The sequence below is a fragment of the Medicago truncatula genome, chromosome 2, assembly GCF_003473485.1.
Source record: "Medicago truncatula cultivar Jemalong A17 chromosome 2, MtrunA17r5.0-ANR, whole genome shotgun sequence".
Taxonomy (NCBI): Eukaryota; Viridiplantae; Streptophyta; class Magnoliopsida; order Fabales; family Fabaceae; genus Medicago; species Medicago truncatula.
This window is the reverse complement of record NC_053043.1, coordinates 11,903,459-11,920,855: the sequence shown is the minus strand read 5'-3', so window position 1 is coordinate 11,920,855 and position 17,397 is coordinate 11,903,459. Positions and strand designations below refer to the sequence as shown.

Genomic DNA, 17,397 nt, shown 5'->3' with positions numbered 1-17,397 from the left:
TGTTAAACAAATAAATGTTTTGTTATGTAATATTGTATTTTATCATCTCTAAGGCTTCATCTGTGAATTGTGACAAATACGACTTTTGCATGGAAGTTAATTTGGTTGATGCTTTAAATACCACTGTATAACTTTTGCATGGTTTTTTTAGATACCATTATGTTTTTTATGGATGTTAATTTATATGTGGTAAGCATTTGTATTAGTTTGCATATAATATGAGCATAATGTTTGTGGATTTGTATTGATTTCAATGAACGGAGCATTTTTTAGTAAATATAATCTTAAAAGAAAGGCTTTATTATGAGAAGAAGATGAAGAAAGGGATAAAAATGTCATTTCATGAATGGATGACGAGGGTATTTTTGTCCATTCCCATGCCATTTTGCTAATTTGATGACGTGGCAGTGATTGAGTTTGTCAAATGACGAAATTTTAAATGATTAAACAATGCAAGGGTAAATTGTTAGGATTAGCAATTACAGGGACTAATTTTTAAATGACGTCTAATTGCAAGGACGAAACACATCATTAAGCTTTAACGTTTCATCTCTTTTATTAATGAAATATAAATATTGAAGGCTTAAATAGGTCATTTGAATTTTCATCCATGGAGTTACTAATCCTTCCAATCTGCCATTACGAATACTAATTATTTGATTTTTGGTCATAATTAGGTTAGGTTAGATCGTGCATTTGACAATTATAAAAGAAAGAGATGGAAAGGAAAAAAAAAGTAAGAAGAAAGAGCTGACTATTCTTTTTGGGTTAATAGGCTTTTACCCCTGTAATATAGATCACTTTGAGTTTTGCCCCTTGTAAAAATAAATTTGGATTCGGTCCTTATAAAAAAAATTTGTTTTGGAAACCCCTAGACCAGTTGACTGTGCATTTTTGCTGATGTGGCATGTTGCGTCACCTTTTTGGATGACGTAGCGCGTTGACTGTACAATTATTTTTATTTTTTTATGGGGTACACGTGACATTTATGATTTTTTTTTAAATTAAAAAATTCTTGAAATCTAGAAAAATAAAAATGATTAAAAAAACAAAAATAATAATGGAAAAATTAAATAAAATCTGGTATATGAAAAAATCTAGAAAATTTAGTAAAAAAAATATGGAATAATTTAAAAAATCTGGTAAGATGAAAAAAATTTAGAAAATTTAATAAAATAAAATCTGGAAAAATTAAAAAAATTCATTTTTTTTTCGAAATTAAGAAGTTTTATTTTATAAAAAAATGAAAAATTCAGCAACTTCAAATATTTCAAAATTTATGAATATAATAAGAATAGAATTAAAAATGAAAGTTCAGATTTTTCTTTCAAAATTAAAAAGTTTGTTTTTTTTATTTTTTATACAGAAAATCAAAATATTGGAAAGTATATTCATAATTAAAAAAACATAACATTAGATCATGAAGAATAAAATTAAAGGCTTGTTATTCAACAGTATAACATGACTTATATACCGGTGTCAATCAATATCCATTATATCCTGTTATTCATCTAGATTTTATTTTCGAATAAAATAAAATTCTAAGGATTAATTTTCAAAATCAAAATAATTATATGGGGTTTTCCAAAACAAAAAAAATTTACAAGGACCGAATTTAAAAAAAAAAAAAAAAAAAAGGCCTATTAACCCTTCTTTTTTCTTTATTTTTTTTAGTTTGGAATTGAATAACTGCTGAATAATCATGTCACGTGTTAGTATTATGTAGTATGACTTGTCATAAGGATATTTGTTGGGAAAATGATTGGTAGACCACTTATATTTTCATACCACCCATACACCCCCACATATTTGAGAGGAGAGAGATGGATGAAAGAGGAGAGAGGCAAAGTGTTTGTGGGGTCTAGGACACATGTCACATATTTATGTGGAGGTTTAAGTGTGTATGCCACCTATGAGTGTGCATGTCTCACCATTTGTTGGTCATGTTAGCATTTTCGTACTAAGGGTGGACTACGATCAATAAAAGTAGACACACCTGGACATTAATGAAAGATAAATGATATTTGTACAACCATTTTTGTACAACTTTCTCTCTCATATTCACGTTATCTTCTTATTCTTTCTATTCATTTTTCTCTCTCCATTGTTTTTGACCAATGAAAAGAGAGCACAACAAGGTTGTCCTAAAAGTTGTAGCAAAAAAGTTGTTCAAATATCATTACTCTTGATGAAATCACAAAAAAAAACAGAAATTTGCACTTCCTTTAGAGAAAAAAAAAACTGCACGTATATACTTTTTTTTTTTTTTATCAAAAAGAAATTGAAAAAGGACAGCAAGAAATCAAAACTGCAATATCCGGTGAAACAATTCCATGTGCATCAACATAGGATAATGTTATGCAGCTGTGGGAGAGCATCCTCAAAAGAGCCACCATGTTTATGAGCAAGTCATTTTGCACGCTCTTTATCTTGAAAAAAGATGTATTTGATCAGCTAAAAAATAAAAAAATAGAACAATTTTAAGTATATAATATTTGAATTTAAAATTGTTCCAGGGACAAAAGAAAAATTGAAATCATTGTCCCTCACTAGACACCAACACAACCTTTGTCGAGCGTCGTTCTTACCATTTTATGGATCTTAGGTTAAGTTTGAGATAAGGACTCTTTCTATATATATGAATGTGAAGTGCATTAATCATGGTGATTGACATCTCAGTCATGCTCACTCCAAGTCACCATAATACAATGTTTTAAAATCCTAGTTATGCTGACATCTCGAAACATTGTGTGTCAAATACACCTCGTCTTATATATTATTAATAAAAAAATATGGATGGCTGAACAAAACCCAACAAAGTTAAGTAAGATACACTTCTCTCATACTAGTAACACGAAAACCTTCTATCATTTGATGTTACTTATAAAAAAATCACACCAGACTAAATCTACATACAGATTTGGGTTCGCTTCGATTTGAAACACCAAAAAGCATCCTCAAAATAAAAAACAAATCTAGTCTCTAAAAAGGAGTATATGTATTGCATTTTACGTGTTGCATCTACGTTATACATTTAACTTTTAAGTTTTGCGTTTTGGCCAATGAAATTTTGGGGTGTTGAAAATGAAATTTTGCTTGTAAAATAGAAAGGGTGAAGGGCTACTGGGATGAAGTCCGATAAAGGGTTGGGCCTTCATTGCAATTTTTTCTATATAGACTCTCTTTAAACAAAGTGTTGATATAAACACCCGCCACCTCCCAAAAAAAAAAAAATATGGGTCCCTGCGGGAATGGATCCAAAGTCACCGCACCCCCGACCTATGCCTTGGTCCGGCCCTGCTTTGTCCCACATACAAACTGTCTAAAATATCACACTTCTTTCAAAATAAAAATGCATATCACATTGATTTTCCTTTATATTTTTTTCAACAATGATATTTGGACACATCAAATTTTTATATATCCATTCATCACTTTATTTTCTCTTTATCTATATTTTCATACCATATTATCAATGTATCACATCTATCACACAACTTTCTCTTATCTTTATCTAGCTCAAGGGGATTTGGATCCTCTCATGAATGATTTACAAATGAGATGGTAAGGTGTAATTTCTCACCATCCAAAATGAAACAGAAACATATAAAAGATTTAAATAATATATAATTTCTCTCTTGAATAGTGTGAGATTACACATAACTCTCTCATGTGTAAATCACATTTTGAAAGAACTCAACTTTCCTCTCATGGTGTATACACATTTGGATGGGTGTGTAAGAAACATTTTCCTAATTTTTTAGATAAAGTAAATAAATGGCAAAAAAGCAGCCAAGGTTTCTCAAGGTATATGCTGAGAAGATCCATTCCTCCACTTCCTTTTTCACCTGCAAAAGCCACTACTATAACCAAACATGTCTCCCTCACTTGAGCACCACTATTATTCTCTTCTTTTTTGCTCTCATCCTCAACTCTTGTATTTATATATGCACTAACCTTTCTTTCTTTCTTCCAGCAACATATTTCAAAATGAGTCCCAAGCCAGTTAAGATCTCATCATCGAAAGTGTTTGCATCAACACGATGGAAGTAAAGAAGCGAAACTAAAGGCAAAATGGTTCATCTTAGACCTAACTACTAGTTAGGTCATAGCTGAAAACCCTCAAGATCTTAACCTATATGGAAGGGCAACTAATTATCCTTTGGCAATTTATGTATCGCATATAAAGATCTCAAATATATAGAATAGCTACTCGTGTGTATGCATTAAGAAACATGATTAATTAGTGCACTTTGTTATTTTGCTGTTATATATATATGTGTCGTTGATTGCTTTATATATGTTGAAATTTTCATAGCTAGATCAATGAAATATTTCTACTTCCAAGATATCTTTTTTGCTGTTGTACATTTTGGCATAAAAAATGTTAGTATTGTATTGTTAGTTTTTATATTGAGGGTGGGGATCAAACTATTGATTTCCTTATTATTCACCCTTATATTCCCTTTTTCTGTGGTAATTCATGATGAAAATTCTTGCAGGTTGAACTCTGCTGTGTGGCTCATATAATATGAGTGCAGCAATTTTCAGTTAATCTTGAACTTTTGTACTTTCGTGGTGTTTTATATTGCAGAGTTCAGATTTGAACATGAAATGCTCTGATCAATATTGAAATGGATCTTATAATTAATAATAGGAATATTTTTCATTCTTAATATTAGTAATGCTAACAACATTATCTTTTTAACATTCTCTCTAATATTCACTTTTTTATCGACTTAAATCAAAGTGAATCACACGTGAGATATACATTTGATTTCATCTGATAAGATAGTGAATAGAAAGAGTGTTGAAAATAGAGTGCTTCAAACATTCATCTTTTTATATTCTTTAACCAATGAGAAATATTCAATTGAATATACTCCCTCTCTTTTAAATAGAATGTCACTTTAACAAAAAAATTAAAAAATTAAAATGAATGTATCTTTGGATTTCGAACGTAATTCTCCTTCTGTCTTAAAATATACGATGTTTTGGACATTTCATACATATTATGAAAATGTAATTAATTTTGTACGGAAAAATATATTATGCGTTGTTTTACAAAATTGTCCTTAATAAGTGGTATGTGAAAGATAAATTGCAGAATTGAAAATAGAGAGTAATAAATAGGTAAGGAAAAATGTTACATGAACACCCTTTAATCATACACCCTATTGTACACCCCATGCATTAGGGACATTTTGGTAATTTCATCTCACAATCATACTTTCTCTTTCATCTCCTCTCCCTTTTCCTTGCCACATGTCAGGATTTTGTGTGGGTGTAAGAGGTGTATTGCCACATGGGGATGTACATGTATCACCACTCGTAGGTAAGTGTGCAATAAGAAAAGTAACATTAATGCTTCATTGAAATTGTAAAGCGACTTAAATTTGGGACAAATTTTTTTCCAAAGCAACTTATAATTTAGCACACATGAGTACTAGGGAGTGTTTTTACATCTTTCCATGAAACTTATTCCAAAGAAAACACAATTATATTCAAAATTCTTATGTTTTAGTTTTCTTAATAAGTGTGATTTGAGTTTTTTTGCTTATAATTGGGGACGGATGGAGTAATCGTTTAAGACTACCCAAATACCTGCAATTTCCAATATGACATGCCATCAATAGTTGTTATAGTTATTATGTGTTGGATTTCTAACGTCGAGTCTAGCTAACCATCAACCATTCTTAGCTATATGATGGTATGAGTAAGTATCAAGAGATTTTAGGTTTAATATGAGCTCCAAGTTATGGGTCGTCCTGGGAATCTAGGTTACACAAAGGCTCAAAATGAATGGTCATTTTTTCTATGAACTTCTCAGATTGCACTAATATGAAGTTGGTTCAGGAATATTTATATCTGCCATGGCTAAGTGGGAGATGTCTTCACCCCTTTAAAGATGGATAAGTTAGGGTGTCGCTTTAGCTTTGTGAGATGTGAGGGGTTAAAGACACAACTAGATTTCTTAATAGATTGAAGAAGATATGTGAGTTGAGTTTAAAACGAGGATAAACATCTCGAAGTTGTGTACATATGAACCGACATATATGTATATCACCCTTAAAGTGTGTTTGGATGGGGGAATGTTTTGAGGGAATTCAACTACTTTAAGGTGAATTATATTGTTTGAATTCATCTCAAAGTAGTTGAATTCCCTCAAAACATTCCTCCATCCAAACAGAGATTTCAATGATAACAAAGTGTTTTTAGGTAGATCGTTCACAGAGGTTGTGATGCATATACCCACCCTTGCCCTGAAATAAACAAACTCAAATCTAGTCATATGGTTATGGAAGTGACGGTTCTTAAAGAGAATACATGAGGAGAACATCATTCCCCGTATTTACTTGGAAGAAGAAGACTCGTGTATAGGAAAACAGAGTTATGGTGGTTCTTCTCATTCATAGAAAAATTTGGCATAATAGGAGTAGTTCAGAGGTTTTGCCGATGAATGGTCTAATGATGGTAAGTTTATGGGGGTACAAAAAGGAGGGCAGAATTCTCCATGATTGCAGAAATGTTGAAGTATGTGAGGACAAATCTCATGCTCCCTCTTTGGGTGATGTAGGAGAAAAAAATGGTTGTTGATGGTTGCAACCATTAGGACATGGCGAAGGATGTATAGAGAGAAGGAAGAGAACCTTCTCTTTAAAAATGGTTGATTCTAAATCAAATCCATTATAATTTCATAGTAATTCATGTTTTGATACTTAAAAACTTATATAGTAAGGGAAATATTGGTTGTGTTACTAGAAAATAAAAAATAAAAAATATTAGTTTGAGTTAAAAAAAAATTTTGGTGCCTTTAGTTTTATTTTCGACTTCAAGCCCCCATAATATTTCTCATCTTTTTGTTCATACCTTTAGGTCAAATTAAACGTACTCTTCAAACTTTTGAATTGTTTATTGCGTATGAATATTAAGAACATCATAAACATCTCTAACACAAAATTTCAAAAAAAAAAAATATATATATATATATAACAACAAGTCATGAATTAAACATGATTTTTTTAAGCGTCAAAACATCAAGAAACCTAAATAACATAATTGCATGCAAGGACTTCCGAATTAATATTTTCTTTTTATTTTTTTACCGAATTAATATTTTCTAATTGTTTCTTTATTTTTCTAGTATTTTTTGGTTCTTTATTTTAAAATAGGGGACAAAATCCTGAAAAAACGTAAAACAGAGGGGGTAAAATTCCGAGTTTTAAAATAAGGGGGCAAAATCCAAATTCAATCAAAATTGAGGGGATAAAATTCCGAGTATTAAAATAGGGGGTAAATCTAATTCAATCAAAATAGGAGAGGTAAAACTGCATTTATCCTTATTTTATTTTATTATATACTCCAAAAAAAAATCTGGTGGTGTTAATATCAAACAGTCTAATAATTAATAAAATTAGTTTTTTTTCCTTTTATTTTTATGAAAAAACATAAAATCCTAGACGGTGTGGAACGAAAGGAGAAAAGTTGCAAAATTAAAAGCAAATACAGCTGCCAAGAAAGTGAAAGTGTGGGTTTATAAATTGCTGCAGAGTTTACGTGACAAATGTAGCTGGTTTTGGACTTATGCAACAACTTAGAAGACTATTTAACTCAAATTAATAGTTTTTCTATTAGATATTCTGGAGTTACAAGTACAAACTCCTTGTTTGGTTGTTTTGTAATTTTAATTTTTATCTTTGACCATATTCTTTTTTAAGAAAAGGTAATTATTGAATGATGATGAAGTTTTTTTGACTGAAAATAATGATGAATTTGAAAATAATAACAAGTATTTATTTATTTTGACTAGAAAAAGTTAAAGTATTTACCGAAAAAAGTATTAAATTATTACTAAATAATTATTATATTTTAATAAATAATTTATTTACATTCTTTAAATTGAAATTTCAACACCAAATGGAAAGTATTTAAAAGCCCATGGGAATACATCAAGCAATAATTATTAAAGGGTCAACATCACGGGAAAATTTAAAGACCAAAGATAATTGTTAAAATAATAGCCACAAGATTTGGTCCCTATCTTAACCTATATCACATGCATAGTACAGATATTTCAGCCATTGTCGACTACAATCTGAAATATTTTCTTGCTCTTTTTCTTTGTTTTAGACTTTAAATAATGCATTTTAACCAATTTTCAAACTGCCCCGAACACAAGTCATATGAATTTTAATAAACCCAAGTGGTTAGAGACTAATTCCAAGTGCAAGAGTTAAATGATAACTATTGCATTTTCTTAGCCAAATTTAATTTTACACGCCTCTTCTTTAAGCTAAACTATTTGGTTAATGCAAATTGTATAATTTGATCTAATTTATAATTGAAAAGACTAACGACCAATCGTGTAAGACCTAAACAGAAAATTTGCAACGTTGTTGTATTTTCGGGCTCAAATTTAAATCCAAAGCGTTCAATTAAGCTATAAGAGACCAAATCATATCGTGATCGTTGTAAATTTCAGATCACCAAATTCAATTCCTATTGAGTATCAATGATATAGGACATAATTGTTGTTATTAACAGCATAAATAATGCAGTATAAGGCTTACAACTTATTGATTCTTTCGTAAAAAAAAAAAAAAAAAAGACTAATGATTCTCTAATCTAAGCCTTTCCAGGAAGAACAGGAATACTTTGTTCATTCCTGAAAAAGTTATCAGGATCAACAGCAGTCTTAATCTTAACCAACCTATCAAAATTATTATTAAAGTACTTAGTGCCATAAACTTCACCTTCTTCATAACTATTCTTACCAAAACTATTAATCCCAATATCAAGGTCTCTATAATTTATATAAGCACTTCTAGGATTCTTTGACACATAAGGTGTCATGTAACTATAAAGTACCTTAGCTTGATTCAAAAAACCAACTGTTGCATTAGGTGCTGGATCATTCCAATTCACTGAGAATTGAATTTTGAACAAATTCCCGGCACGGTGAGGAAATGGCGTTGCATCGGCCGGAATCTCAGCCATTTTTCCACCATAAGGGTTGAAAACAAATCCAACTTTTCCCAACTCAATCATCTTTTTCCATATCCCTTCCAAATCATCTTTTGAAATAGCTTTCTGAACATAATCAGATTTCCTCTTACCGAAAGCCGCGGAATTAAGATTCCTATCCAAAAGACTCTCCGGTTTCGCACCTTTGTTAAAATCATCAGCATCATTATACCATATAACAGAATTAATCCAACTCAATTCAATACAATCTGTTTTCTTCAATCCCAAAAGTGGAAACTGTTTCCCTAAAATCCCTACTAGTTCCTCGGCCCTGCCGAGGAACATAGCAACAACAGAAGCTCTAATAGTTTTTGTTCCTTTAACAACCTTAGAAGTTATAGGTTGCAAAAGAAGCCTCATAAAAAGCCTATTATCCGTTGTCGGCGCAACTTGTTGCCATTGAACAACAAGATCAGTAGCATTCTGTTCCAAAGTTTTCTCAATACGAAAAACAGTAACGGTTTCAGGAACCGCTACTAATTTAACAGTATAAGACAGAACAACACCGAAACTAGCACCACCACCACCTAGTATAGCCCAAAAAAGATCTTCACCCATTGATTTCCTATTCAAAAGCCTACCCTTAACATCAACAATTTCAGCATCAATAATATTATCAACAGATAAACCATATTTTCGCAACATTGTACCATACCCTCCACCACTGAAATGACCACCAACACCGACAGTTGGACACACACCAGCAGGAAAACCATGAACCTTACTCTTCTCATAAATTCTATAATAAACTTCACCAAGTGTAGCACCACCTTGAACGTAAGCAACTTCGTTCTTTATATCAACATTGATTGTTCTAAGATTAAACATATCAAGTATGATAAAGGGTGATTGATTTACATAAGAAATACCCTCATAATCATGTCCACCACTTCTGATTTTGATTTGAATATTGACTTGCTTGGCACATATAACAGTGGATTGAACATGTGAGGGTTGTTTTGGAGTTACTATGAGTAATGGTTTTGTCGTTGAAGTTGTGTTGAAACGTGCGTTACGTATGTAGTTTTTAAGAACAATGGAAAATGAAGTGTTTGTTTGAGAGAAAACAATGTTGGAGATTGTTGGATCTGTGTTGTTTTGTGTGAGACAGTGAAGAAAAGTGGTGTACAAAGATTCTGTTGGTGCTGCCAACGATGCAGAGAAAAAAACACTAAGAACAAAAAATGGTATAGAAAAATAGCATAGAGAAATTGGATTTGATTTTGCCATGTTTTTTTTTGTAATAACTGATATGAAAAATGATAAAGGATTTGTGCGGTTTTATAGAAAAGGATTTGTAACATGTTTGAGTAGAAACTTCAACCAACGCGTCTAAATGTTGGTCGAGAAGGTGAGAATTGTCGTATTAACTAATTAATAATGATAATGATTTTTCTATTTTTTTTAATAATCTTGTCTCTTATTTTTGGTAGCTTACTATTGGATATTTTCCTAGTATAGCTGGTCTTTTGACTGAGAAGTTAGTAATTATATTTTATATTCAACCAATCATTTATGACATTGTTTGACAAAAAGTTATTTCTAAAATCTTATACTTTTAGAACTACTTTTTTATTATACAAAAATGTACTATCTTTTTGGTTCTACATAGAAGTACTATTTTATACTATACTACGTTTGTATATATTTTTCTATAAAAGAATATTTAGCATTTGCATAGTTTTAAAACTCAGCTCGAATCGGTCGGTTGGACCGGTCAAACTGTGAACCAATGGATAGGCCGGTTTGAGCTGGTCTTTGGATCGGCCATATAATTAGTTCGGCGAGAACTGGTTAAAATCGGCGAAAACTGATGACTCGGCCGAGTAGTTGAAGAAAAAAATGCGTGCTACCTACCAATTAACGTTAAACCTCATAATTAATTCATTTAAGCACGTTTAATTCTAATTAATACCAATTAACGCCAATTACCTATAGTAAATGCGTGCTTTGACTTTTAATATTTGAAGAAAAAAATCAGAATATTTAAAAAAAACTAGAAGTTATGGGAATCAAACTGAAAACATTAAAATGATTAAATAGAACCTCAACCACTACAGACAGCAACTACTTTTTTGTGATATTTAATAAAATTTATTATATATGTAAACATATTGCATCTTCATTTTTTCTAAGCAAAGAACATAGTTTTTTTTTTTTACTTTCAAAACGAGCACATCATTTTTTAAATATAAAATTTACACAATAATAATAATAATAATATTTATTATTATTATTATTATTATTATTATTATTATTATTATTATTATTGTGTATGTGTCAGGGTATTCAGTGTTGATATAGCTGATAAGATTCTTCACACACCGCTTATTGCGCAGGTACAAGAGGATCGACTCATTTGGAAAGCTGAAAGGCATGGTCAGTATTCTGTCCATAGTGCTTACAGATTATGTGTTGAGGAACTTATTGACTCCTCTCATCTTCGACGCTCGAGTTATTGGTTCGGCATCTGGAAGCTCAAGGTTCCCCCTAAAGTTAAGAATATAGTGTGGTGTATGTGTCGGGGTTGCCTTCCGACTCGTGTTCATCTCCTTGACAAGGGCGTTCAATGTCCTACAAACTGTGTTAGTTGTCCATCACATCATGAAGTTCTTGCTCATGTATTTTTCAATTGCCCTTTTGCTGTCCAAGTTTGGCAAATGATAGGCCTTTGGGGAGCTATCCAACACGCCTTGTCTCCTACTATTTCGACAACTGATACTATTTTTCTTTTGTCGGAAACTTTGTTCATTGAATTTAATCAACGATTAGCATCAACGTTTTGGAGTATTTTGAAGCATCGAAATCTTCGAGTTTGGGATGACTGGTAGTTTGCTAATGTTCCCACTGTAGCTGATCCTATTCCCTAGTAACAACTGCAGCCATCCGCTAGAGGGGGAATTTCGGCCGCAGTTGGCAGCTCGACATCTATGACACCGTCTAGTTGGCAACACCCTTTACCAGTTAGGCATAAGTGTAATATTGATGATGCATTTTGCTCTCATCTTAACCGTATTGGCGTGGGTATCTGTGTTCGGGATTCAGAAGGTACATTTGTCTTGTCTAAGGTTGTTAGTTACCCATGTGTCTATTCTTTGGACGTTGGTGAAGCGTTGGGTCTTCATTCTTCCTTGCAGTGGTTAAGTGATATGCAATTTGACAACGTCGATTTGAAACGGATTCCAAACTTACTTATGATGCCTTCCATGCTAATCGAGATGACACTCTGAATTTGGGTGCATTATCTCATCATGTCAGTCTCTGTTTAGTTCTTTCTTTACCAACTCTAGGGTGGAGTTTGTTAGGCGACAAGCAAACGAGGTTGCTCATGTTCTTGCAGGAGAAGCCACGTTACTAGCTAGTCCCGTTATTTATTTTCAGATACCCAATTATATTGAACCTCTTATTATTAATGAAATGCTATAAGCATATTTCCTTAAAAAAAAAAAATCTATATTCATTAAACCAATTATAATGGCGGTGAGTTAATTTGAGCATGCAATTAGCATCTTTTGTAATTACTGTACTTGTTAACTTGGTTTAACAAGTAACAGCCTGGTGCGTGTATATGTGTGTAATATGTGTGTGTTGTGACTTATCCTCATTGACTTTTAACTTTTTTTTGTCCGGTTCTTTTTTGACTTTGACCGGTGAGTTATATTGATTTTTCAATTTTTAAAATTAATTTTGTTACAATTACATGGATAATTAGTGAAAATATTTCATGTTAATGGATAAATATATCAATAAAACACTAAGTTTAAAATCTCAAAATCGAAAGGTTTTAGGTTCGAGCTCCGTTGCCATCTTTCAAACTTTGAGGAAGACTCATCTAGATGATCGAAATCTTAAGCTTATAGAAACAAGGACAAAATTCAATAATGACACTAGTTTTTGCTTAACTGCGTGGTTGCTTCCTATAAGATTCAACTTTGATTTGTCCACTTGTGGAAAATCAATTCAATTATAAAATAGAAAGTTTCTATTATGATAATGGTGGAAAATTCACCAAACTTAAATCTTATTCTCAAAATCAGGAAATTCAACATTTAACCAATGGACTTTGTCTACTACTTTAATACTCCAATAGACTGTACATCGTGCAAGCATGCAACCTACAGCTTATGACTTGACAAAAACAATTCTACTTCAGCCACATTTGTGTCAATTCCAATTCAGCGGTACAATTTGTCCTCATTATGTCCATGTACACTTCATGAGTCATAGTGTCATTCAAAATTGTTACTTTAGTCACTAGTGAGAGTCCATAGATATATTGAGCTTATATACTAAAAGACCAATGACATAAAACGATTTGATTAACTCAAATAAAGCAGCAATATAATATGAAATCTAAGGGGGGAAGACTCTGAATATATTCATATAATCATTTAAGGGATGTTTGATATAATATTGTAGATTTATCCAACAAGTGTAAAGTAAAATGTTACCGTCCTCATGAGCTTAACTCAGTTGGTATGGACAATGTATAATAATATGTAAGGTTAGGGGTTCGAACCCCGACCATAAAAAAAAAAAAAAAAAAATGTTACTTTATTACTCAAATCATGCTGCTACTGTTGGGATAAGTTTCTAATTTGTGATGAAAACTAAAGCCAATCATGAAAACAAGTGGATTCCACAAATAAGTCCCACTAAACTTTCACTTGGTAGATAAACATAGCAAACTCAAACTCATTTTAGGAAAATCAAGGGTGCAAATAGCAATACTTTCAAGTGAAATTCCCCCTCAGTTTTTAGAATGACTTGTAGCCTTAGTATATATGTTTCAAAAAAGGATATTGTATTACACACCCCTGCATTTTTGCTCCACACACATCAATCATCATTAAGATACCTGCAAAGTATGTGTATAGTGCTTCGCATGAAATGTTTGTTGCATTGAGGAATAAGAAAAAATTAATTATAGAGATGACGTTAAAGATATAAACATTGAGATATCCAGAAGTCCTAGCTCAATTGGTAAAATGTCGAAATTGTTAGGCCGGATGCTATTATTGAGGTTCGAACCCCGGTACCTCCACTTGTGTGTGTAAGTTTATAATGGCTTTGTCATTTCATCTATCTACCAAAAAAAAAGATAAAAACATTGAGATAATTTTCTTTGACTCGAAAAATATTGATACAATTATTATTGATATTATAAATTGGTAGATTAAAAATATGTCCAGAAGTCCTAGCTCAACTGGCAAATGCCGAAATTGCAAGGTCGGACGTCGTGACCTGGGTTCGAACCCGGAACCTCACAGTTGTATGTGAGTTTTAATTTCAGTGGATTACCACTTCATCTAAGACCAAAAAAATATATATATATATATATGTCAAAATACTACAGAAGATAAATATGACATTAATGATAAAGATGATGTTAATGTATCTTATGTTTTTTTTATATATCACTGATAAATATTTATATTTTTTATATAAATTTATAAATAATAAATATGTATCATGTACATATTTATATTAAATTGTAATTTTTACTCCCCTTATTTCTTTTTTAAGTGTCATTTTAGCATATTAATATTAAGTTAAGGAATTAGATTTTTTGAGCTTTTTTTTTCCTTTATGTTATACTTTTTTTAAAAAAAATAGAGATATATATACGAGGGATCTTACGTCCAGCTCTGACAAAACAAGAAAAACCTAAGGAATTCAGCTCTTCACCCATCACATTTTGCTCGTACCCTGCAGCCGTTTCAAATTTACCCTTGCGCTAGTTAACTCACGCAAGTGTAAAACTATGCACTAGTTAACTAACGTTGCGCATATGTAAAACACTGCGTGAGTTAACTCACGCAGCCATTAGCACATGCGTGAGTTAACTCACGCACAGTCTGTGCATACAACCAGAAGAGGCATAAACCTCTATTTTCCCTATTTTTTCAATCCTTCTTTCATACATTCATTCAAGCAAACATTTTTCATCATTCATTCAAGCATTCATTCAATCAAGCATTAACTCGTAAGTATATTAAGAAAAATAACGGAATAAAATAACGAATAATGTCATAACAACGTAAAAATATTATATTTCTTCAAAAAAAAACTAAAATTTCTACAAGTTAAATGCAATTAAGTAGGGTAATCATCACTTACTTGATATTGTGGGAGAAATTGGCTTTGAATGGCGCAAGAATGGTGAAAATTGCACCTGGAGGGGAAAATTTAGTGTTTGGAGAAGTTGGAAAAATGAGGAACTTTGTCTCTATTTTGCTGATAAACGACTTAAGTAACTGTTGCGTGAGTTAACTCACGCTGCGCTACTTAAGTGACTCACAAAATATAACGTGCGCAAGTTAAGACACGCAGCGTGTCTTAACTTGCGCAAGGGTAATTTAGGCAACGCTGCAGGGCGCGAGCGAAAACTGATGGGTGAAGAGCAGAATTCAAACTTAAGGCCTTACAAACTTGACATTGAGCTCTTTAGATTCTTAGATTTTAGCCCTCTAATGTAAAAAATTGATTTGATATGGCAAACGAGTACTGATGCATGTTTTGAAATCTTCTACTATTTCTCTCCTTCCAAATCAAATATTGAGTCACACTCACAATCATTCTAGTTAACTGATGGATACCACTGTTCCTGTTGTACTTTCTCAGAAGATATTGCATCACGAATTGCAAATTGCTAGTATTATTGTTTATGGGCCTCCATTGCAAGATACCTGTCCATTCACCATCAGAATACTCAATACACAAAATATACAAAATACACTCTCCTTTTTACACAAAATACACAATTAGTCACAATGTATACCAACCTTGTTCAACCTCTCACAAGTTGGCAATCTAGAAAGAATAGTTAACCAATTAACAAACAAACATTATGGAGGGGCAGGTTACTTCAAATCATTTTCCTCCAACTAGCTTTTGCAAAATCACCTCTTAAGACATTATACATCTTGATAGAAAAGTTTGGTTGTTGGAGAACATTATCATAAGCTACAACAAAGACTTTTTCTATTACCCATGAAGCTTGTGGAGGAACTCTGATAAGTAGCACATTTCTCTCTTTTATGTAGTATTCAACAACCCATTTTACCCATAATTATGTCTCATTTTAATCCACTAATAAATTCTATTTTTTTTGCACACACTTTATCTTTATTATAAATTTAATGTCCTATCTTTTTTCATGGAATTGTTCTTCTATTTTGTACTTGTAATTTTTAAGAATGTTAATGATCTTATTTATAAAATTTTAACTTTCTATGAAACCATTATTATAGGTAACAAATTTTGTTTCATATAAGTTTGAGTTTGCACATAACAAAAAACAATGGCGAAGGTAATTCTTCAGTGAGAAGACAATGGTATTACAAAAGAGAATCTAGAAAGAACCATCTAGAAGAGTTGATAAAAGTGGTGAAGAACGAATATGTCTCTGGAATGGCATGTAGTTCTCTCTATATACGGGTGCTTAGTCATAGTTGTCTCTGTAAAACCCGGAGAGAAACAACGAATTTAGTTAGAGATCGTATCTCTGATCGTCGTAGTCGTGCTTGCTTGCGACGACTTCCACAAAAGGTTCCATGTCGCCTCTGACCCGGTGTGGATTATGGGTTATTGGGTTGTAGTGTATCAGGCCAAAACCAAATCCGAAACATATTTCAATGCTCGTAATTAGTTAAATTGAGTTTTTTTTATTTATCTTCTAAATAATAATAATATAATAAATTATAATATAGTAATATAGTAGATGAACCCAACCTATCTCACGAGAGGTCATTTGGTTGAGAGTTTCTCTCTTCAACCTCGAGAAACTCAGTTCGAAACCTAACAAGTAGAAAAGTAGATGAACTCAAAGATATAACACATGCGTGTGTGGTGGAACTTGGAATAGAAGAGATAAGTGGGCCAAGTAGAATATGATTAGCCCTTTTGTTTGACCTGAGAGACAGGAAAGATATTGGAAAAATTAAATTTGACATGGATATAAGAGAGGCATCTCACATCAGAAGAGGAAAATACAACACCGTCAGAAGGAGAACGAATACGCAAAGAGAAGGACATGAGAAAATAAAGTTGCGTAAGGAGTATTCAATGAAGAATACCAACACGGATGGGAAATGGAGAAAATAAATCAAGTTGGAGAAGAAATTCTTACGTGCAAGATATCTCTGGTTTTATTCATTTATGTTGTTTAATTCTATTTATTGGGTTTTTTAGATGAACTCTTATGTTGTTGAGTATTTTTCTATCAAACTACAAACATGAGTATTATTTAGATAACTATTAGGAAAATTCTATGGTACACCCAACAATTTGAGTGTATTGGTACACCAAATCCTTAAATTAATAGTTAAATGTGTTATTTTTTGTAGGAAAAAAAATATTTTCTATCACCTA

At 31.9% G+C, this 17,397-nt stretch overlaps 1 protein-coding gene and 1 long non-coding RNA gene across 2 annotated transcripts; one reads left to right on the top strand and one right to left on the bottom strand.

The window, feature by feature from the left end:
- The first annotated feature begins 3,493 nt into the window (after positions 1-3,493).
- On the top strand, positions 3,494-4,349 carry LOC120578015 (uncharacterized). Its single transcript, XR_005643975.1, has 2 exons — positions 3,494-3,807; positions 3,977-4,349. It is a non-coding gene; the product is annotated as an uncharacterized lncRNA (long non-coding RNA).
- Positions 4,350-8,513: 4,164 nt separating this feature from the next.
- Positions 8,514-10,335, bottom strand: LOC11420001 (berberine bridge enzyme-like 21). The gene has a single exon (XM_003594562.4). It carries the CDS (start codon positions 10,252-10,254, stop codon positions 8,626-8,628), a length of 1,629 nt encoding a protein of 542 aa, XP_003594610.1. The 5' UTR covers positions 10,255-10,335; the 3' UTR covers positions 8,514-8,625.
- Between the last annotated feature and the right edge of the window lie 7,062 nt (positions 10,336-17,397).

What these genes read in the sequence shown, in the direction of transcription:
- LOC11420001 (XM_003594562.4), bottom strand. Translation starts at nt 10,254, where the DNA reads ATGGCAAAATCAAATCCAATTTCTCTATGCTATTTTTCTATACCATTT.